This window comes from Vicugna pacos, chromosome 12 (genome assembly GCF_048564905.1).
Source record: "Vicugna pacos chromosome 12, VicPac4, whole genome shotgun sequence".
In the NCBI taxonomy this organism is placed as follows: domain Eukaryota; kingdom Metazoa; phylum Chordata; class Mammalia; order Artiodactyla; family Camelidae; genus Vicugna; species Vicugna pacos.
Window position 1 is genome coordinate 15,096,715 of NC_132998.1, and position 22,105 is coordinate 15,118,819.

Consider the following 22,105-nt stretch of genomic DNA (forward strand, 5'->3'; position numbering starts at 1 on the left):
CAGCTGCTTGCACAGCTGCTCGAAGCCAAGAAGCAGTTGGCAGGAGGGAGCCATTTCGTCTGGTACAGGACCCTGTTCCAGACTCATATTGGCCAACACGGAGAAGGAGTCCAAGCCCGGCCAGGCTTCTTTAGAAAAGCAGCTGGGAAGGCTCCTCCGTGTCTCCCCGAGGCTGGGTGCCGGGCTCTTCCCTGCGGTCATCTGGAAACTTGCTGGCGGGATTTCTTTTTCTTGGATGGGTTTGGGGCTCATGTTCTGGACCAAACCATAATGGCTGTCATTCCTGTTTAACACATACCTGATTCAGTTAGATTCCTTGAATTCTGCCCTATTTATTGTAGGGATGCTCTTAGATTTTATGTCATCCTACATTCAGAGGAACAGGAAGTATGGTCATGGGAGTCTCAGTTTACAGTTGTTCTGTTGGAAATGAAATGGGGCTGTTCTCCGAACAGCAGTTTGGGGATTTGCTGGGGTACAAGGCGCTCGGGGTAAATGCACCTGTTGAATTGAGTTTTCCTAACAGTGAGACCCGAGGAAAAGGCAGTGGATACTGGAAAAATCTCCCAGTGTGTCTCCCTTTCCTAGCCCCAGTCTTTTTACACAGCTTTCCCGTAACTCCATCATAGCAAAAGAATACATTAAGAGTAAATATTAGTGTGGAAGAATGGTGGTTTTCATATTGTTTGTTATTTCACATGACCATCTCCCCCACCTCTGCCCAAAACAGGAAGGTTACGTTTTCTAAGGATTTCTGTTACGGGCATACATTTAATGGAAAATGACTCTCTAAAGAACGTGTCATCTTCTCACAATGCTAGATAAATGAGAGGTATATTACCCTACATAGAATCCGACAAAGTAGTAAGTGCATTACAGTTTTCTGTAACGTCTTGGCATGTGTTATTATTACATATTATTATTATTTTAGTCATGTAACCTTTAAGTTTAAAACCATGAAAAAGGAGAATTAATTCATGACGCTTCTGGGAGCTCAGAGAGATATCATCATTTAACATGAACACTGAGTTTGTAAACAATCTGTTTAAAATGGTTAAGTTTTATTTTGGTTGATTATAATTCCAGGCTTTTTAGGGAGTGTTTTCCATTTTCTGTCTCACTTGGGTAGTGGTTGTGAGATAATGTATCTAAAAGCATACTTTGAAAGTGGCATGCAAGAAGACATTTACTAGTTAGTACCAAGCCTATGGGGTGCTTGCTGTGAGAAGTTAATGAGTGAGTGTGAGTGTGTGTGTGTGTGTGTGAATGTGTGTGTGTGTGAGAGAGATGGAGAAGGTACCAGTAGTGCCTGGTCCTTAGTCACTGTTTAACAAAGTTAAAGTACTAATTAGATAGTTACTAAATAATGGTTAACATTTAATTTGTTAACCATCAAAGTATAACTTGGACAGTTACTAAATAATGTTCAAGTATTAATTCGGTGGTTACTAAATGGTGGTTAACATTTATTAAAATGTAACTATACACAGCATATTATCTCATCTAATCCCCACCAGCACCACTGGTGGTGTAAAACATTAGCCCCATTTTACAGATGAAGTAACTGAGTCTTAGTAACGACTTAGAAAATAGGGGAGCCAGGGTTCTATCCAGGATTTCTAGACTCTAGAAGCTGAGTGATCTAAAACACTACCCTGCCTTTTAGTGATGCCTTCAGAGGCCAAACTTGCATTATTAACGTATATCATGAGAGAAATGTTATTCTTATCAGTGGATACTTGCAAGTTAATACTTTAGCTCTTTAAAATCACCTTTAGAATCAGTCAGTATTCCTCAATTATGCTACTACTCTTTCCACCAAGAACCATCACCTTTATTGTAACGAAGAGACTTTTCTGTAGTATCAACTGTACTGAACTTTATATCAGGGGTGGTCAAGTTCCTGGTTACAGCAAGTACAATATAAAGCATATTGTAAAACCAGTAAACCTTCTAAGCTGCTTCATATTTGTCACATCTGTGCCTGACTTTGCCTCATGTGCTGTTTAAGATTTCCCACTGCCCTTGAACTTAATTCCTTTCAAGGATTTAACTAAACTTTTTGTCATTAAGGATTAAAAACCAAGTAGGGGTCGGGTGTAGCTCAGTGGTAGAGTGTGCGCCTGGCAAGCAGAGGTCCTGGGTTCAATCCCCAGCACCTCCATTAAATAAATAAATAAAATCTCGTCCCTCCCTCCACCCCCATACAGTGCTGTGTGTCCGTTCTATCTCAATAAAACTGGAAGGAAAAACATTTTTTTAAAAAAGAATTAAAAACCAAGTCATAGCAAAGTCCAGTAATACCAAGGCCTTAACCAAGGGAAATGGTTAAGTAACCACAACAGCTTCATGAAACAGAATATTAGACAGTTTAAAAGAGTGAAATAGTTGTGTATGTACTGGTGTATGGGGAACATCCCCAGGAATATTACTGCGGAAGGACAGACTGAGTACTGGGTGGAAGCGAGCACGGGGGGAGGTTGTGCACATGTGCACGTATCGCACAGGCTGTTTGGGGAAGGCACACAAGAAAATTGTTGACAGTGGCCACTTCTGGAGAGTGACACAGGATCTGGGGGTGGGGTGGGAGTGGACACTTCATACTCTTTAAAGTATCTTTTTTACCATGTGCATTCAGGGGAAGAAATTAGTGGAGAATTTTTTTTTTTTTTTTTAGCGAACTTAAAACCACTACAATAAGACTTTTTCCTTTTTCTCCAGAAAACTTGAGAAAAAAAAAATTTTTGGTGTTGCTATTTAGACCACAAGAACTAGAATGAGTGATGGATGCAGAGCCACCTGTTCCAAACTGGATTTTCACTTCATCTCCCTTCAGATTGCCTCTGCGTCAGCCTCCTCACCCCCCTCTTTTCTGCAGGGGCCACCTGCACCGTGCTGGCTCCTGGGCCTTTCCACACACCTCCGCACCATGCCTTCCCTGTGCTTCTGAATCCTGGTGGTCCCGGGAGACCCAGGTCAGATACCATCTCCAGATACGTTTCTCCCATCCTCCCGAGTGGAAGGGAGATCTCCCTTCTTTTCAGTGTCATCTTTATCTTTCTAATAATAGCAGTCCTTCCATCATTTACGCGTATATTTTCCATTCCCTACCCTACAAGGGCAGGATTTAAGTCTAAATCTTCCTTGGTCCCTATCCGCACAAATATAGATCAGAGCTTGCGTAAAGCTTATTCTCAATTGTTTCCCTGAAGTGAATGAATAAACATGTGAAAATTAGCCATAGTCTTACATATTCTTACAAAGCTTTAGGGCAAACAGTGGCTCTTATAATTCTGCAGAGTTAAGAAGTCAGCTGTGAGGTTTGGTTCACCCTCAAATTTTAAATAGGCTGTGGAGATGTAATGAAAATTATCAAGTTAGCGAGGGGCTCACTGCCCATTGGTTACTTTCCTGGGACTGCCTCGTTCATTTGGAAATTCAGAACTGTTGGAGACTGTTTAGAGATTCTGTACGAGGTTAGCATCGCGTTGTTGAAAAGGGCACTTGTTGTTAAATCGTTCTTAGCAAAAAGGACAGAAGTTGTCGCTGTCAGTTTACAGCAATTACCTTCACTTTGTGGTGGACTGTTTGCTCCAGTTGTAGGTGAAGTCACCTCTCTCTCTCTGTCTTTTTACCTTTGTGGACCATTTATCATTATTTTACCACTGAAAAGATGCAGCATTGTACTGTCGATAATTACAGTGTTTACAAACAAGTCAGTAAAAAGCCATGCCAGTAAGGGTGAATCTAAAAAATGAGGAACTCTGTAAACCAAGATCAGACCTCAGACCACCAGGTGCCTTCTCTCTAAATTCAGTGTTTTACAGTTGAGCCTACAAAAGGAGTAGACAGAAATGGAATTATAGCAACAGACCCATCAACACACTGCCTGAATTCCGGTTCGTATACTATAGGTATTTGATCATTACTATCGTGTCACCAGATGTCACAAAAATGGGCTTCTCCTTCTGTCAGGAGGATCACAGTCTTCAAGAACTGCCTCAGCATAGCTCTCTGGGGTCTCTAAACCTTTTTCAGCAAATTCTACCAAGTTGGAGTGAGATCGCAGTGTACCTTTGCAAATACCCTGCGTGTTCTTGAACTGTCACTGCTTTATTACTTTATATATGTTCCAGAAAGTTTGAATCACACCCACTCGGATGATAATTTTGCTCTTAGTGATAACAAAGATGGTCTGTGTGATATTTATCCAGTCATTCCTGGTAAATGTTAAGTCGTCTTCTCTGTGAGCTCCCAAGCCGGCAGTTCTTTGCCTCCTAAGGAAAGACCAAATTGGATTTTGTGATATCCAAACGGGGCGATGAAGAGGAAGTCAGTAGGGAACGTTGCTCTTCCGATGGTCCTAGGAGGTCCCTGGGGAGAGGCACACTCGTCTTCCATCTCTTCAATCAGTTACTTGTTTTCAGAATTCTTTGAGTTACAGTCACCGTTCCTTAGAAATGATTTGAAGAGCGAATTGTTGTCCCTCAGCTGGCAGCAAAGCTCCCTGGCATCAGAGTCTCTTGTTTGGGAATCATAATAGTGGCAGGGGAGGACGGGACAGTCGGGCGTGCCAGCATTTGGAGTGCATGTAGAAAGGACAGCGGCGGTGCCACTGAACCCCATTGAAATTCATTGGCTTGAGAAGCTTTTCAGAAATGGGGAAATAGGAGAGTGGTCCGGGTGGTGCTAAAAACCGACTGCCTATTTTGTAAACAGAAAGAGTTGGCAAGTGTAGCAGAGGAGTCCCATCCACTGTTTTTAAGAGTTGAAGAGTTACGCTTAGCTGATGACTCATCTGCGATGTGTCTGATAAGGGGTTCCAAGAAGTCGAGTAGTGCACTTCCCAGTGAAATAGGAGTGTGTGTGTGTGTGTGTGTGTACGAAGTCCTGCCTGTGCTGTTGCATCTGATGCTACCCAAGGACAACAGCATGACCTCCGTTTTGGAGCACTGTGTTTTCCTTAGCCTGCAAGAGGCAACCTAACTGAACTGTCTAAGGTTTTAACAGTGCTGTCCACGGCCGTATTGCATAGAACACCTGTCCTCTTTGCTCTTCTGGGTTACAGTAGGGCCGATGTGGATCAGCACAGCAGATCCATATAGCCCAGAAACTTGGGGTTTCAAGATTAGCTTGAACTTTTGTTACTCATAGAGTAGTGGTTGGTTTTGTAGATTGGAAAACTGCCCGTGTGTGAGCAGTTAATTTTGCTCTGTTCTGTGGCCACGGGCTTCGCCTTACATCAGTTACATGGTATCAGTGGTCTACATCCGTATCAGGGTCTGCAAATTACAGCCTACGGACCCAAGCCACCTGTGGCTTCTGTTTGTATAGCTTGCTAGCTGAGAATGGCTTCTACTTTTTTGAAGGGTTAAAACGCATACACTGTTCCATGGAATCTTTATGACAACCCTGTTTATCATCCCCATTTTACAGATAAAGAAACTGAGATTCACAGAGGCTAAGTACCTTGCCCAGGATGACACCAGTTGGCGGTGGGATGGAGGGCAACAATGATATCTCCCTCTTAACTCTCCCATCGCTCCTTAAATGTGTGTTGTTACCATGGAAACAGAGTTGGACTAGGTGAATGGAGCCCATAATCCATCATTCCTACTGGAAGGAGAGTCCAAAATACCCACCATGTCAGGCACACTCCTTTATTTAATGGTTACGTGAAACTCTTCACTCGGGAGTTCCATCTTTACAGTATGATAAAGGGGGCATCGTTTTGGAAGGTAACAATGTAGGTTTGAGGAGAAGGGAAACCAGTTATCCTTGTGGAATGGAAGAAGAGGAAGACGGCCATGTCTAAGAGTTATAAATGGTGCACCCACAAAACCCACAGCCCTCTACCAACGACTGTAGGCAAAAACAGGAAGTGGGGGTGACACATGACTTGCCTTCACACTCGTGCATCTTCCTTATTTAACTCAGACTTCCTCCCAGCTTTCTTAACTTCGCAAAGCATCAGCTAGACCGAGGCATTCGGTTTCTATCTGTGGGCCTCTTTTGAACACTTCTTTCTCTTTAGGATTATAGTAGATATTACTTGATTTGGTCATCAGCGATGCGTAATTCTTTTTTAAGACAAAACAAAACACCTAACCAACAGCAAGAAGCTTTGCACCAAAGAAGTTAGATTCGCCTACTAGGAAAGAAAGGGAATTGTACAAATCAATGGTCCCCATCTGTTCCCTGCCCAGCCTTTAAAAACCACCCCTTTCATTCTCGAGTTCAATTTGTAAGTATTACGAAGAATCGCATGCTACCAGATCCTAGGGTGCTGGTCCTCTGACCCCCCAAAATGTTAAAGTGTAATCAGGATTTAGGGACTAGGAAGTCCACTTTGGGGCTGAATGATTATATATTTCTGCTCCTTTCCGTAAGCACGTCATGAGCTCCCTAAATGAAATAGTGACTATATGAATGAGCTGGGGGTTTAAACAAATACAATCCCCCACCAAAAAAGGGCTTGGAATAATAATACTATCATTTGAAAGGCTTCTTATATTTTTTATTTTAATACTATTCTCGTAAAGATAAGATAATCATTAAAGATGATTCTGAAGACGCACAAAATAAATATAAAGAAATCACCCAAAGCCGTACTGTTAAAACCAAGCTCTGTTAACATTTTGATGAATTTTACTCTTAAGTTTTTTGGGTCCTGCTTTTGTACTGTCTTTCTTCTGTGAACATTTGACTTTGGCAGACAAGAGAGCATGGTGGGTAAGGCCCTTGGATGGGTAAGGAGGCAGACTTACCAGGGTTTGAGGGCTCCGATGATGCTAGCTTTGTGACTTTGGACAAAATACTCAACCTTCTCTGAACTTCAGTTTCCTTATCTGTAAAGTAGGTGGTAATACTGCTTACTACTCATAAGGGACGTGTTGTAGAAAGTGCTTAGTGTGGGCCTGATACAGTGAATGCCCCTAAATTTATTATTAGTAGCGCTCAACCATTTTATTAATTATATTGAATTCTCATTAGAGTAAATTAAAGCTCTCGGAAGTACATTTGAATGTAAAAGATAATTTTGAATTTGTCGAAGTATTTACCATTTTCACAGGAGTTAGAGACCCAGAACAACTTGTCCCTCTCTCCTAATTTTTGGACGTGTCTTCTTCCATCTATGGTCTCGTTAAATGAACTTCCTCTGTGTTTCCTTTCCTGTGCACTTAAGCCTCTCCCGCTGGCCTTGCCTCCCTGGGTCAGGAGCCACATTGCACCACCAGCTCTGCGCGTCCCCTCCAGACCCCCTGCTTCTGACCACACGTCCTCTCCTTCCCTCCAAGGCTCCCACCGTGAAGACTCACACTGTGCCTGTCCTTGCATATCACTGAGGACCTCTAGGCTGTGCTTTCCTTCCCTGTCCAGCCTAGATGTCACGATCCTTCATTTAAACCCCTCCTTTTCCCACACCTGAGATGCCCTTTCTCCACTGGTGCTCCGTCGCACGAGCCGGGAAAAGCCCTGAATCTCAGCTCTCACCAAGCAGATGGAAAACACTTCAAACCCATCCTTAGTGGGTCCATCAGCGCTTCCTTCATCCCCAGCTGGCCCTCTCCTCTCTTTAGCAGTCCTTTAGACTCTTGGTTCACTTCATTGATTTCTCTTAGGAAGAGTTGGGGATGGGATGGAAGGGAGTGGGTAGTTAGTGGAGATACGAGATGAATCACAAAGTGGGGGAGGAGTGTGTAGGGGGGCGGAGACAGCCTGGAAATGTAGAAGAGAGAGAGGGGGAGGCCAGCACCGCGGGGGAGGGATGGAGAAGGATGATTGGCCAGAAAACAGAATGTTTCCCCAAGTTTGTCCAATTCCCTTGTCCTGGAGTTTTAAATTTCCTTGTCAATATTCTACCTCGACCAGCATCTCTGTCTGAGAGTTTGGGAAGTGAGGGGCTGTGGCTGGTGGGAGATGATGTTAGACAGAAGCCAAACAAGTAATAAAGACCGCTTTTTATCCAGCAGGGGAGTTTTTATGTGGACTATTCTAATCGTGAGGATGGTCAAGCTTTATGCTTTTAACCAGGTGTAGAAGAGGAAGGCGAATACAGTGTGGTGAGCCTCAGGTCCCTTTTGGAAGGAGAGACATAGCAGTGGGGGGAAGGGTGTCGAGTTGAAAGTAATTTAAAAATACATATCCTGGTGAAGGCAGTGATGCCCTAATACCCTAGGAAGTCGACCAAAGGAAGCCGACGGGACTCACTTTTCCACTGAGACCTGGGCTGGGGCCGAGGGATGGTCATGGCTCAGCTAGTGCCAGTAAGTGCTTCCCTGAAGTTCAGTCTCACCTGGCGCGGGGCGGCGGGGGTCCCTGTCACAGGTAATCGCGCTTAACCCTGCCTGGGACCCCGCCTGCAGACAGTGTGGTGGCGCCAGTTCAGCGGTCGGTCGTGAGAAGCAGAGACACTGACAGGTAGATGCCAGGGGGCCAGAGCGCGCAGCTTTAAGTCCTGCTGCTCCGTGCGGTCCCCGGACCCGCCCCAGCAGTGCTACCTGGGAGCTTGTGAGCAACACAGAATCGCAGGTCCCACCCGAGACCTCCTGAACCAGGATCTTCATTCTAACAAGACCCTAAGGAGATTCGCATAGACACCTTACAGTTTGAGAACAGCTGCTTTAAACCCTGGCAAGGGAAGCGGACCGGGAGGGTCATGCTGGGGGCGTTGGTAAGTGTTCTCTGTGTTTTGAGGGGAGTGGGTCCTGGAGAGATGAAGGCGCTCACCTGCGTGCAGCTTCCAACACCCCCACCTGCGCTATTCCTGGATCCGCAGTGGTGATGGCAGCTTCATGTTCACCTCTTTCGAGGGCTCCGATGCTCGGCTGGAGTGTGTCATATGATTTCTTGCTAGACAGCTAGGCTTTTAAAAGAGAGTCTCATCCCCCTAAAGTGCTGTGGGCTCGGGTTTGGGTTTTTTTTTTTTTGCGGTATAATTTATAAAATTCCCCAATTTAAAGGATAGGATTTGATAGGTATACCTAGAGTTGGGAAATCACCACCACAACCATGGTGTATCTATATTCTGTGGAACGTTTCAACCACTTTAAGTGCATGGTTCCATTTATTGTTTCCATCTCATTAGCGTATAGTGCTTTAACAAATGAAATTTATTATTATATGTCATATTTACTTATTATGTATTATATTTATTATTTTTACATATTATATTAAATGAAATTTATTAAAATGAAATTTATTAGATTATATATATTGCCTCATATACTATATTTATTATGTATTATGTTTATTATATATTATATGAAATTTATTAAAGTGAAATTTATTATAACATCTATATATCATCTTTGGTTAAATTATAGAAGAACAGAGAATCACATCCCTCTCGATATGAGTCAAAACAATGACAGATGAATGTTTTTAAGACAGACATTTAGATGTTCATTGTTTAAGGCAGGAGTCAATGTTTTCTTGCAGCAAATAGAGTAAGGAATATCTAGGAGTGTTGAAGAAGTAGTGGAGTTTTACCAGAGGACTGGAAATGGGCAAATTTCATCCTGGCTTTCAAAAATGATAAAAAGTAGGTCCCAAGCGGTGTTCTAGAGCAAATGATCAAATAGCTTATTTATGTGCAATTACTGCAGAAGATACGGCTCTGTGGGGGCAAATAAGGTTTTTCCTAAATAGTCATGCTAAACTAACTTTATCTTCTGAGATAAGAGTGTGAACTGATAAGTCACAGGACTGGCCTGGGCAGAGTGTACCTTGATTTTAGCAAGATATTTGGCAGAGTCTCACATGACTTAGGAATGAGATTCTAATATTTGTAAATTCACTCCTTGTTAATTAAGAGTCTGCTTCGTGCTGTTTGGTATTGTATGTAAGTAGGGAAATAGGACAGGCTAGGACTGTGAATGAAACCATCATGACCTGTCCTACAGTCTAGTGATGGAGAAACATAATCAAGCAATAAAATAAAACATTTCTTCTGGCTGCTGGATCAGGAGGGGCAAGAAAAGGTAGACAGGCTGAGACTATCACAGTTGCCCAGAAATTAAAGGTGGTAGAGCCTCGGATTAGAGTAGTGGCCATGGAGATGGGGAAAAGAAGCATATAGATTTGGGATCTATTTTGGAGGCATTGAGCATAGAATTCGATATGAAGGATGAGAGAGTAGATGAGAGGTCAAGGATGACTTCCAGGTGTCTGGCTGGAGTAGCTGACTGGATGATGGGCCATTTTCCACGTGGTCTTTTTCCATTCAGAGTTAGAACCAACGATTTGGATGAAGGTAGACAAGTTAAGGAAGCTGGATGGGGTAGCTGGTACGTAAGTCCAAAGGATCGACAATTTCAGAAGATCTCACAAGAAAAAAGGCAATGGAAATAAGGACAGAGCCTTGCACTTGACTTTGAAAAAAAAAAAGTACACAGGATAGAACCAGGAAGATTGGCCCAATAACCCCTCCCAGAACCTCAGTAACAATGCAAAGTGTGACATGCTTCCATACAAATGAAAACCAAACCAGGCTGCCTTAAAAGAAGCAGGATGTCCAACTCAAATTAGTCATCTCGCTGTGCTTTGCGCTGTTTGGATCCCAACTAATGTGAGAGCATTGTGCTCTCCTTGGCACACAGCCGTTACAAAGGATGGCTGAGAGGCTGGACCACGGCTGAGATGTGAACAGTCTGAACACACCGTCACAGGATGAACAGCAGAAAGTCCTGGAGATGTCTGAGTCAAAGAGCACAGTCTTAAAATGAGCGCCATCAGATGGACTTCGAGGTGGAAGAGGGGTTTAGATTTCACATAGATTCATGTAGGTCCAGAGGGTAAAATAAGAACCCAGGATAGAAATAGCAGCAGCAGTTTTAGCTCTGCCTCAGTTCCAGTGCACAGCACTTTCCAGAAACAGGATGGGCTGCATGTGTGTCCCCTGTCAGAAGACACTTTGCAGACCTGATGTTTGTTGGCACAAGGTTGTGTTGGCACTGTCCCTGGTGAAAAGCTGGACAGGGTAGTCTCTAAAGGTCTCCCCCACATCCAGGAGCCTAGAATTCTGTTTCCTAACAAGCCTCTTTCTTCTCACGGGGCCTGAAATTTACCAGGATTTCCTTGCACCACATTTCTTCAAAGTGTCTCTGACACGAGGGTCCTCAAAATCCCTGACCTCATTCTTCACAAGACTACCTCTCCTGCTGCTGCTCCTCCAGGGCCCTGTTCTCTGTTCCCTATTATCTGTTCTAGACCCCCTTCTCTTCAAGGCGGAACATAAGTCTGAAATATCAATACCTTGACAACTCAATTGCCTCATGCTGAGGTTTGGTTCCCATTGAAATGTGCCTTTTCCAGCAAGTACCTTGTGCCCCAGCCATCTTCAAACTTTTGGTCAGTGGTTAGTGATGTGAAAACTTACATGATACCCAGATGAAATGAAAACATGAGTCACTTTTCTACAAACTACCATATGCAAAATAGATAAACAAAAAGGTCCAACTGTGTACCACAGGGAACTGTATTCAATAGCTTGTAATAACCTATAATGAAAATGCAGAAAAAGAATATATATATGTATGTATAACTGAATCTCTGTGCTGGACACTGGAAACTACCACGACATTGTAAATCAACTAGACTGCAATTAAAAAAAAATTTTTTTTTTAAAGAATCACTTCTGTTCCTCTTAGCACAGGAAAACAAACTCTGTATACAAATATCTAATTGGACAAATCGGGTCACAATCATGCTCAAATAGAAGAAATGTTCAAATAAGTGATTACATTCTCTTGTCATTCCTCCAGTGTCAAGTGGATCCTCTTGAACTATTCTAGTATTTATTATAACCAATTGGATAACTTATTGCTTCTTTCCAAAAAGTCTAAATAGGGAGATGAACTTTTCTGAATTTTAATCCTATTAGAGCTAGAATCTGTTACAGGCTAAAGCAGTCTGAGAATTTTACATACAGAGTTTGCTTCTTAGTGACCCGATAGAAAAATACCATTGTTTTCTATTAGTTTTCAGTCTTGGAAGGGAGGATCCATATGTTGGGAGGGATGAAGAAAAGCCTCTTCAACGGGTCCTTTGGTTGGGGGTACAGCATGAGATCTCCCTGACATGGAAGCAAAGGGCTTGTTGTCATCACCGTGGGAGGATCATTCTGTTAAGTCTGGGGCAGAAGATAGGTGAGCCTCCCTGCTAAATTCTTCTCTGATAAACACTTTTCTCCCACTTGGAAAAGAAAATGAGGTGCTGTGAGTTTATGAAGAAATCTTTTCCCTTTTGCTGAGGGCCACGGGCCAGCGGGGCATCTTCTACAAAGAAATCCAACCCAGCAAAGCGGGTGAGAGGCAGCCATGCTCAGAGACATGCGGTCCCCGGGGCTCTGAGCTGGGGGAACAGATGTTCCTTAGAATGTTTCTTTTGCAAGAAGTACCCCGTTCTCCCAGGCTTAGGGCCTTTGGTTAACCTGTAGGCAGATGTTAGTAATTCTTCCTTCTGCAAGTTTTGAAAAGTCACACTCTTTACTCATTAGCCTGGGGCCCCGTGGTAACACGGCCTTTCCTCCCCAGATCAGTCCCAGGAGAACCGATTCAACAGGGGACATGGTCACTGTGGAGCAGCACGTGGTTAACCCTACAGATTGCTTCCATTCTGTCCCCAGTTGAGACGCCCAGGCTCTTCTGTGCCGCACAGAAATATCCTCTGGCCTGTCCCATGCATGTGTAGAAGTTGCCCCATAGGGTTCTGAGTCAAGCTGAGTGAACCCCGAGTGACACTCCAGGCTTGCTGCTTCAACATAAATACTTTTTGTCTTACGAGATGAAAGAAGAATTGTACCACACTTGTGTCCTGTACCTCGTTCTCTGGCAGAGCACATCAAATCATGTTCCGTTACATATCTCAAAACTCCTGGGTGGGTTAAGCACCGCTTGCCCTGAGTGTTTCATGTCCCTCAACCGGAAGAGACAATAAGGGACTTACCCTCTTACTCATCCTCCTACTCGGGGATCAGTTGATATATAACTGAGTACACTTCCTTACAGTCATATCTTAACCCCAGTTCCCCTTTATTAGCTGGTCAGTGGGACCTGCACCCCAGGCGTTAGGTTTTCTGTTCTTTCTCCCAGTGTTTGTTGTACCCCTGCCCAGCTCCGTCCCTCTTTTATGTTTCTCTGGCCAGTCTCGGGGCGGTGCATCTGCTCTGCAGTCAGTCATTCTGTGCTCCCTTGTTCCTCTCCCCTTAGTCCCCTTAGGACAAATAAAATGAGAAACAAAATGCCATGAGGCAGGAGGAAGTGAAGAAGCTATCTTTCTGCCTGGGGGTGGGGAAGGCACGGAGGAGGTGGTTCCACAGGTGTGCGGGGTCGGGGGAGGGCTGGGAAGGAGCCCAAGCCAAGAGCATTGCACCGGGTGCCGAGCATCATTCAACAGCACTTGCGGGGGGGGGGGGGGAGAAATAATTGCCTTCATTACTCCAGCACGCGCTCTGTGGCAGGAATGCGTTGTTCTCGGGCTGTGTTTCCCTGCATCAGGAAATCAGCGGTTTCATCTTGGGGACCAGAACGTTTTTTCTCTTTGTAATCAATAGGCTTTAGTTTTCAATGATTATGTCTGTTTTAACCAAATGATTCAGAAATAATCTGTGTCATCTCCCACATCGTTTTGACTGTACTTTTTCTTGAGAAAAGTTTGATAATGAGCCAGATGTACAAAAACCAAAACAGGAGTTTGTCATTCAAGAAGGTCTTTTCGTTCGTTAGGCTTGATTGTCACAATTTTCCCATCAGTTAAAAGCGGTGCTTATTCTTTTAAGAGGAACCAAGTGCAAAAAAAAAAAAAAGTGAATTATCTCAGGGGTCCAATGTGTAGATTCAAATGTAGCCAGAGTAATTAGATGAAAAGAATCCTAGACACCATGTGGCTTTATGTGCTAGGTGAGGAGTCTAGGGGTGGGAGAAATTGAGCAAATGCCCAAAGTCACATGGTCACTGACCTGAGGGTCACTGCAAGCCTTTCCCTCAGCACCCTACCCCCATTCTTGAACTTTCTCTTTCAGTCGTAACAGAAAGTGCACCGTAGACTACAAAAGCTTTCTTCCATAAAGTTGTTTTAAAGTCACCTCAACTGAAATGATCCCAGAGAGCTTAGAATTATATTAAGGATGTGAATTCCCGGAGTTACATTCTAATGGGCAGTTCTTTACTTGGTAGAAGGTCTTTATTGAGGATTTTAAGGAGGATGTGACTCATGGGCTCCAATATTTGGATACTCTCAATGAACAGGATCAACCACGTCACATGTAAATAAGCCTTTGCCCCTCTGCAGGGTGAGGTCAGAGTCTGTGTTCTTTATAGGTGTCACAAGCCTTATTTTCTTTGCTTTAGGGTACTTCTGACTTCAGTAACGCTGCTGTCTATATATTCAATCAACCTTCTGTTGATCTGTTCAAAGGAAACAGGTAAGCTGTGGGAGCACGTCTCATTTTGCAAAGCCGGGGTAAATGCCTCTCGTGGTGATGTTGTGAACAAAGGATCCTCTCTCCCTGTTCAGCCACTTGGTTATTAAAGAAAACGAGTACTTTGACCTGTGATCGCTGGAAGACCTGTAGCGGTGTTTACCTAGAGAAGTGACTACAGCAGCACAGAAATTGAATTATGATCAGTGAGCAAATCACGTTGTCATTTAAAGAGAACCCCCAGTTGTGCCTGCTTTTCTAGTTTAAGATGACTTCGTTTTACAGGCCTCCGTGTTTCCTTAGGTCTTTATAACTTCAGAACGAGGATCCCATGTTTTTATGTCACAGCCTCCAAGATTTTGAAAGGTCACAGGGCTTTCATTCTCTTCTGTGCATATTCCAAGGAGAAAATGTTCCTCCCAAGGCAACGTGGCAGCCAGCGTGCTATGAAAAGACTTCGAGTTCTCTGGGCAGTGTAATACCTGAAGTGTTTATTTTCTACCCCTGGGATACTGGATTATGTTTGTAATATTTGACTTTTACATGAGATAAAACCACATGGGCCGGCTATTATTGTATATAGACAATTCCATTTAACTGGAACATTTTGTAATAAACTGAAAATCTAACCATTGTCTAGTTTAAACACCAGTCTTATGAGAGATTAAACAAAAATTTAATTATAGTCTGACCCATATTGCTTTTGGTGAACCTCCTGAAAATGTGAACTGAACCGTTACAAAGAAATATAAACACGTTTGTTAATGAATGGTTTAAATTTTAGTGTTTATTGAGATGAACCAGTTGAACCCTAGAATTCTGGTGTCGCCAGATTAGTTTTTTTGGAGGCCTTTATCTGTGCTCTCTCTCTCTTTTTTTTTTTTTTGTGAGTCACAAATCTTTGAACTAAATTTTACTAAAATCAGAATTCTGATGTCGTGGTTATTACCTGTTTCTCAGCTGTTATGGTATTTCGGATACATGAGACATTGTTGGAATATTATTAAGACAATTCCTTGTTAGTCTAATCAGTTCAGGTAATTAATTCAAAAGGAACCTTCCTTCCCAGCCATCAGGATTTTTGTTTTTAAATCAAGTCTTTACATTCCTGATACTTACCAGACCTGAGAATATGATCAGAGTGGGAATTTCCCCCTAGTAAAGCAGAGAGACTTTTGAGCTAGTGAAAAAATAAGGCTTATGAACTAATTATTTATTTGTAATGCTTTTGTGGCCAACCTGAAAAAGAAGAAATGGTGCCCATGTCTGACACTTTAAAATGTCAAGGCAGGGGAAGGTATTGCTCCGTGGTAGAGCGCATGCTTAGCATGCATGAGGTCCTGGGTTCAATTCCCAGTACTTCCATTAAAAATATATATATGTACACACGCACGCACACGCACACACACACACACATATGTAAGTAAATAAACCTACTCACCTCCCCCCAAATAAAAACTAATAAAAAATAAAAAGGGAAGAAAAATTAATTAAATAAATTAAATTAAATGTCAAGAGGTTGCTTTGTCGTGAGAATGCTTTAATTCTTGCAAAGCCAAGAAGGCTCTTTGTGTGATTCTGATAAAGACCAAAATAACTTGGGGAACAGTCCACAGGGTGATGAAATCTTGGCCATTTTTAACATAGGGAATCGTGTCATTTCTTGTATTCTCAACTATTCTCAACCATGGTTTTTAAACAGGCTGCATGGTTTATGAAAAGCTGGGAGAGCAGGTCTTTGGCACCACAGGGAAACTCGTCATCTTTGGAGCCACCTCTCTGCAGAACACTGGAGGTAAAGAGATAGTGTTTTGCTATACAGAGATTGAAAGTATGTGAAAATTACCATCTTCTCTAATCCCGGGGGTTGGGTGGCCACGTGAGTTTTAACGTAACCCCAGCAGTATCATTCTCATTGCTAAAACGGCGCGTGGACAGGGAAACAGAGATGGCAGTCACTTACTTACAAGCGAGGATCTTGGACAGCATCTCCAGCTGTCTGTGTCGTACTGAAGGCCAGTCTAGGAACAGGCTGGTAACCTTCTCTATGGCTTGCAACCTGAGCCCCAGTATCGTCTTTCTAAAAATGTCCTCATTTTCCTCTAGCAATGCTGAGTTACCTCTTCATAGTAAAAAATGAACTACCCTCTGCCATAAAGTTCCTAATGGGAAAGGAAGAGGCATTTTCGTAAGTAATAGCCCCTTTTTGTGTGTGTGAGATCACTAAAATGCTTTTGATGGAAATGTGGGTTAACTGAAGTTTTTGGTTTATGAAAACTGCAGAAACTTAGTTTCCCTAGGCTGTTTTGTTTTTTTTTTTTCTTCTCAGTTTGTTGTTTCTGGGGTCGGTTATATAAAAAAGAAGCAGGGAGAGCCATTTGAATATGAGCATTTAAAAGGTAGATTCAAGGTGGGGAGGGTGTAGCCTAAGTGGTAGAGTGCATGCATGAGATCCTGGGTTCAAGCCCCATTACCTCCTCTAAAAACAAAAAAACATACAAATAAGTAAACCTAATTCCACCCCCTTGCCAAAAAAAAAAAAAACCAAAACCAAACAAACAAAAATAAATAAGTGAAAAGTAGATTCATCACTCACACTGTAAATGGTAGTTGCTGCATTTTCCTGTGAGCCTGAAATCTACATCTAGTTTCTATGAACCAGACCAGATATGGAGTATTTTTAACACAGAAGTGGAACATGCCAAATTAAGACCGGAGTCTCTTACGGAAGGGACGGAGCATTTGGGGAGCAGACTTGACATGAGCCAACCTCATTAAAGATGCAGCTAACCTTGGAAAATGCTGCGGCTGCCATTGGCACGTCCTTGTGTTTTGACTACCTCTTCGTTTAGCAGTTCTTGTCAGTCTTAATTTCTCTGTTTTCTTTCAAGGGAGAATCGTAGAAGCCAGAGTTTCTAGTGTTCTGTCATCAGGATTCAAGGTCACACACAAGAGATTAGGGAGAAAGCCATGCCTACCTGTGGTGACTTGTTTTTCGATGATATTAGGCAAGCAAAACAAAAAGGAACATTCTTTTTAAATAATTGATGAGACAAGTTGTAATCTGACAGAATGCATGTGTGCGTTCAGCTTTGAAACCATGTAAATAATTCAGAGGAATGCTATACATAGCCAGTGGGGGGAGGGGAAAAAAAAGAAAAGCAATGTGCCTTCTTCTATCACATGGGAGAGAGATGATAGTAAAGGACCAGCGGTTGGGTTCAAGTGTTTGGATAAAACCTGAATAATGACCAAAAAAATTAATGGTAAACATTAATAATAGTAAAAAAAATAATTAAAATATATTGTGAAGTTTTACACATAAGGGAAAAAAAGGCACTTTCTAAGAAAATATAACCTAACTGCTTAAATGCCTTTCAGAGCCTGGTACCTGGATGGTCGCGTCCTGGTGGTGGTAGTTACCTTTGGCATAATTCTCCCTCTGTGTCTCTTAAAGAACTTAGGTAAGGAAAGATCTTGCTTTTATCATACAATAATACAGATGAATCAGAAACCTAATACAAATGAACGACCTTGCCCTCTACTTTCACTTCCAGGGCAAGGACTAAGTGAGTGATAAATTACAAGTATTAATCAGGCTCGACTCTAATATGGGATAAACACACTGGTCAGTATGCGACTTCCTAGGCAGTCACTCTGCTAATCTGTGGAGGGGACCAGCAACGGACAGTGCTCTTTCCAACAGCAGAGCCCAGGAAATGGAATTCTCAGACAAGGGCTCACATACCCTGATGCCTTAGATAAGCAGATTTGCGAATCTAATGTCAAGACTGAAAGTTGCTTAAACGTACTCCTTGAAGTATCATGAACCACTCTTAAATTAGCAAAGGCTAACCAGTCTCAATTATTTCCCTCACTGAAGGGAGAGAGAGAAGTGGAAAGTCAGAAATGGCAGACAGTCACCAAGCCGTGTCCATTTGGTTTTGACGTTGGTGGGTATGCTGACACCTGGAGACAAGGGTGCCTGACGTTAACGGGAATTTCACATCTGCACTGACGAGGCCAGACGGCCATCCCATCCAAGGCCTCTGAAACACATTTCCTTGAATTCTGGGCTCATTCAAGGCAGACGTTTAAAGTTTCTCCCAAAATGATCACTAGCCATGGTTTTTGGTTTTGTTTTATATGAAAACTACCAGCCTCTATAGCTCTTCTTTAAGATCTATAAGCAGACTTTTTTAAGCTCCTTAATTTTCTGGTTTCTGAGTCTGTGTTTAGGCTTTCCTGTGTATGTGCACATAACTCTTTTCAGTGTAGGTAGGAAAGGCTGTTCTCTCCCAGCGGTGAGAAAGTGCAGCCCCCAGAGAACTTAACTGTGCCTTCCCGGAGGTTACGGAGGATCTCCCAGGCACCCTAAGGGGAGCAAGGGAAAGGTCCTTGGGTGCCCAGTGTGTCCCTAGAAATCCCTTCATCGCCTCTGTGCCTGTTCAGAATCAAGAACTATTGAATGGATCAAGGAGTAAGTGGATTTGGCCATAGGAATCCATCTGTGTACAGCAACAGAGACCTATGGTCAAACTCGGGAGGTTCTTTTCCCCTGGATTCTGGGGATCTGCGTTCCCTAGTGTGTCAGGAAAAACTGGAATCAAAACACATACTACTATAATGTTTTCATTTAAAGTCACCATTTTTACCCAAAAGGGTAGCACTATCAAATAATAAATCTTGTATTCACATTGGCGTGGATGAATATTACGGGAACCCCAAACTATGCTTGAAACCAGGCTTTGAAAGAGGTGATGAATGAAATAACAATAATATTTTTTTTAACTTTTTTTAGGCTATCTTGGCTATACGAGTGGATTTTCCTTGAGCTGTATGGTTTTTTTCCTAATTGTGGTAAGTGCTGATTGAGAGGGTTTGGTTTTGCCATGCTCCAGTGCCATGTAATAATTATTCATTATCTGACTTTATTTGATAGAGTCTATGTTGTTTCTCATTTATTTATTTATTCATGCACTTTAAAGGATTATCTTTTGCCTGTTCTTTTTTTTCCCACATTGTTATTTATTCATTTATTTTGGAGTGGGGTAATTAGATTTTTTTTTTTAACTGAGGTACTGGGAATTAAAGCCAGGGCCTCGTGCATGCTAAGCATACACTCTACCACTAAGCTATACCCTCCCCCATCCTTTATTTTTTAATACCAGGTTATCTACAAGAAATTTCAAATTCCCTGCATTGTTTCAGAGTTTAATTCAACAATAAGTGCGAATTCAACAAATGCTGACATGTGTACGCCAAAATATGTTACCTTCAATTCAAAGGTAAGTTTTCCTGTCCCTTAAACATAAAAAGGAGCATTTTCACTAAGGGCATTGTATTTCTCATACTGGCTTTAATTATACTGTTTTTGATGTATTCATTCTCCAAAGAGCACAGTACCACTGCTTCCAAAAAAACTTCTTTTTTTTTTTTTAACGGAGGTACTGGGGATTGAGTCCTGGACCTCGTGCGTGCTAAGCATGTGCTCTACCACTGAGCTATACCCTCCCCCCACAACTTCTTTTTGCATAAGAAGTTACTATATTGAGATTGAGAGTTTTAAAATATCTTATCTGAGAAAACTAATTTAGATCGATCTCTCTCACTCTAACTCTTAAGGATACAACCAAAGTGGTGAAGTAATTGTCTTTTTAGATGCTGTCTTTTAAGTCTGATTTGACGCACCCTGTACAGAGCAAAGGGCAGTAACATGGATGTGGAAGTCCTCACCTGTCCTGCAGGGAGTCAGGAGAACAGCCCTGGTCTGTCTCAGGGTGTTGTGGGGACTCTGAAATGACGCAGGAAAGTGCTATGTAACCGGGTAGCGCCAGATACACACGGGGTGACAGAGTGACAGGGTGACGCAGGGCCTGGAGGACGTCAAATACACTGCAGTTGGGCCCAGCGTTAAAACAACCTGTGCCCGGTGCCCGCTGTCTCATCTCAAGCTAGGTGAGCGCTCTTAGAAAAGCTGCTCCTATTTTAGCTATCAGAGCTCTTCTAATAACCAAATAATCCAGGGATGCTGAAGAGCTGTCAGATAAAAAGGCAGCTCAGAAAGCCTAGAGTGCTGTTATTTTTATGGGGGAAAAAAATGCCTTTGCCTTAATGTTTATTTTTTTCTTCCAAATAGACCGTGTACGCTTTACCAACGATTGCATTTGCATTCGTCTGCCACCCGTCGGTCCTGCCAATTTACAGCGAGCTTAAAGAGTAAGAGATTTGTTTAATTTTTTTTATCTGCGGAGTCATTTTACAACCCCTTATTAATAGGCAAGTGCTGTACTGAAAGAAATGGACTCGCATATAACGAACCCCCCAGACTCATCGCCCAGCTTCAACATTTACTTTCTGCCATTGTTGAGCAAGAAAAATCAGAAACCTGCAGTACGTTTTGACCGTAAATGTATAAAGTTGCTCACTACGTGGGCTTTTTCTTGTTAAGTTGGTTTTTCAAATTCTGTATTACTCGAAGAGGCTTCAAGTATTTGTATTGCTTTATGTTACAATTCTTCTGCAAGTAGATACTAATCTTCGGATTCATCTGTGACCTGGGAAATGCATTGTATCTGATTTGCCTTTTGGTTTAGTTGGAAAAAGCTGATAAATCAAGCAGAAAGAAATGAATGTTAAGACCACAAACTAGACAAAAGAGTATTGTGGTTCATTTTAAACTGTTACAATGATTCTATGGGTGTATTTTTGATTGCTGTTCTGGAGAAAACTAAAGGTCTGCTGATCAGTTCCTCCATGGGTTCTCTTTTTAGCCTACTGCTGCCAGCCTTTCTACATTAAAAATAGTCATCAGACCATAGTCTCTTTTTTTTGAGGTAACTGGTGTACAACTTACATAGGTTTCATGCGTCCAACCTTGTATTTCTACTTCTATATACTCTACAGTGTGCTCACCACTGAAAATTCAGTTTCCATCCATCACCAGACAGTTGACCCCCTTTGCCTATTTGGTCCTCCTCCCACCATCCTTCCCCTCTGGGCCACTGCTCTGTTCCCTGTATCTGCATGTTTTGATTTGGTTTGCTTTGTTCATTTTGGGGTTTTTGTTGTTGTTGTTGTTGTTTGTTTTTTATATTCCACATATGAGTGAAATCATATGGTATTTCTCATTCTCTGCCTGACTTATTTCACTTAGCATAATACCCTCAAGGTCCATCCATGTTGTTGAAATTGGCAAGATACGATCTTTTTTATGACTGAGTAGTATTCCATTGTGTATATAAGTGTGTGTATATATACACATACACCACATCTTCTTTATCCATTCATCCACTGATGGAACCTTAGGTTTTTTTCCATATCTTGGCTGTGGTATAAATAATGCTGCTGTGAAAACAGGGGTCTATATATCTTTTGGAATTAGTGTTACTGTACTCTTTGGATAAATACTCAGAAGTAGGGTAGCTGGATCATATGGTAATTCTGTTCCTAATTTTTGAGGACTCTTCATTCTGTTTTCCATAGTGGCTGCACCAGTTAACATTCCCACCAACAGTGCCTGAGGGCTCCCTTTTCTCCACACCCTCTCCAACACTTGTTATTTCTTGCCTTTTTGATAATAGCCATTCTAACAGGCTAGAGGTAATATCTCTTTGTGGTTTTGATTGCATGTCCCTCGTAATTATTGATGTGGAATGGCTTTTCATGTGCCTGTTAGCCATC

General features: G+C 42.3%; 1 protein-coding gene across 1 annotated transcript in view; it reads left to right on the forward strand.

The window, feature by feature from the left end:
• Positions 1-22,105, forward strand: part of SLC38A1 (solute carrier family 38 member 1) — a 60,644-nt gene that overhangs the window by 28,700 nt on the left and 9,839 nt on the right. Inside the window, exons 6-12 of the mRNA XM_015238050.3 lie at positions 14,352-14,425; positions 16,125-16,217; positions 16,529-16,610; positions 17,804-17,886; positions 19,224-19,282; positions 19,594-19,710; positions 20,562-20,641. Of these exons, the coding sequence (XP_015093536.1) occupies positions 14,352-14,425; positions 16,125-16,217; positions 16,529-16,610; positions 17,804-17,886; positions 19,224-19,282; positions 19,594-19,710; positions 20,562-20,641 (588 nt within the window). The remainder of the gene's footprint in view (positions 1-14,351; positions 14,426-16,124; positions 16,218-16,528; positions 16,611-17,803; positions 17,887-19,223; positions 19,283-19,593; positions 19,711-20,561; positions 20,642-22,105) is intronic.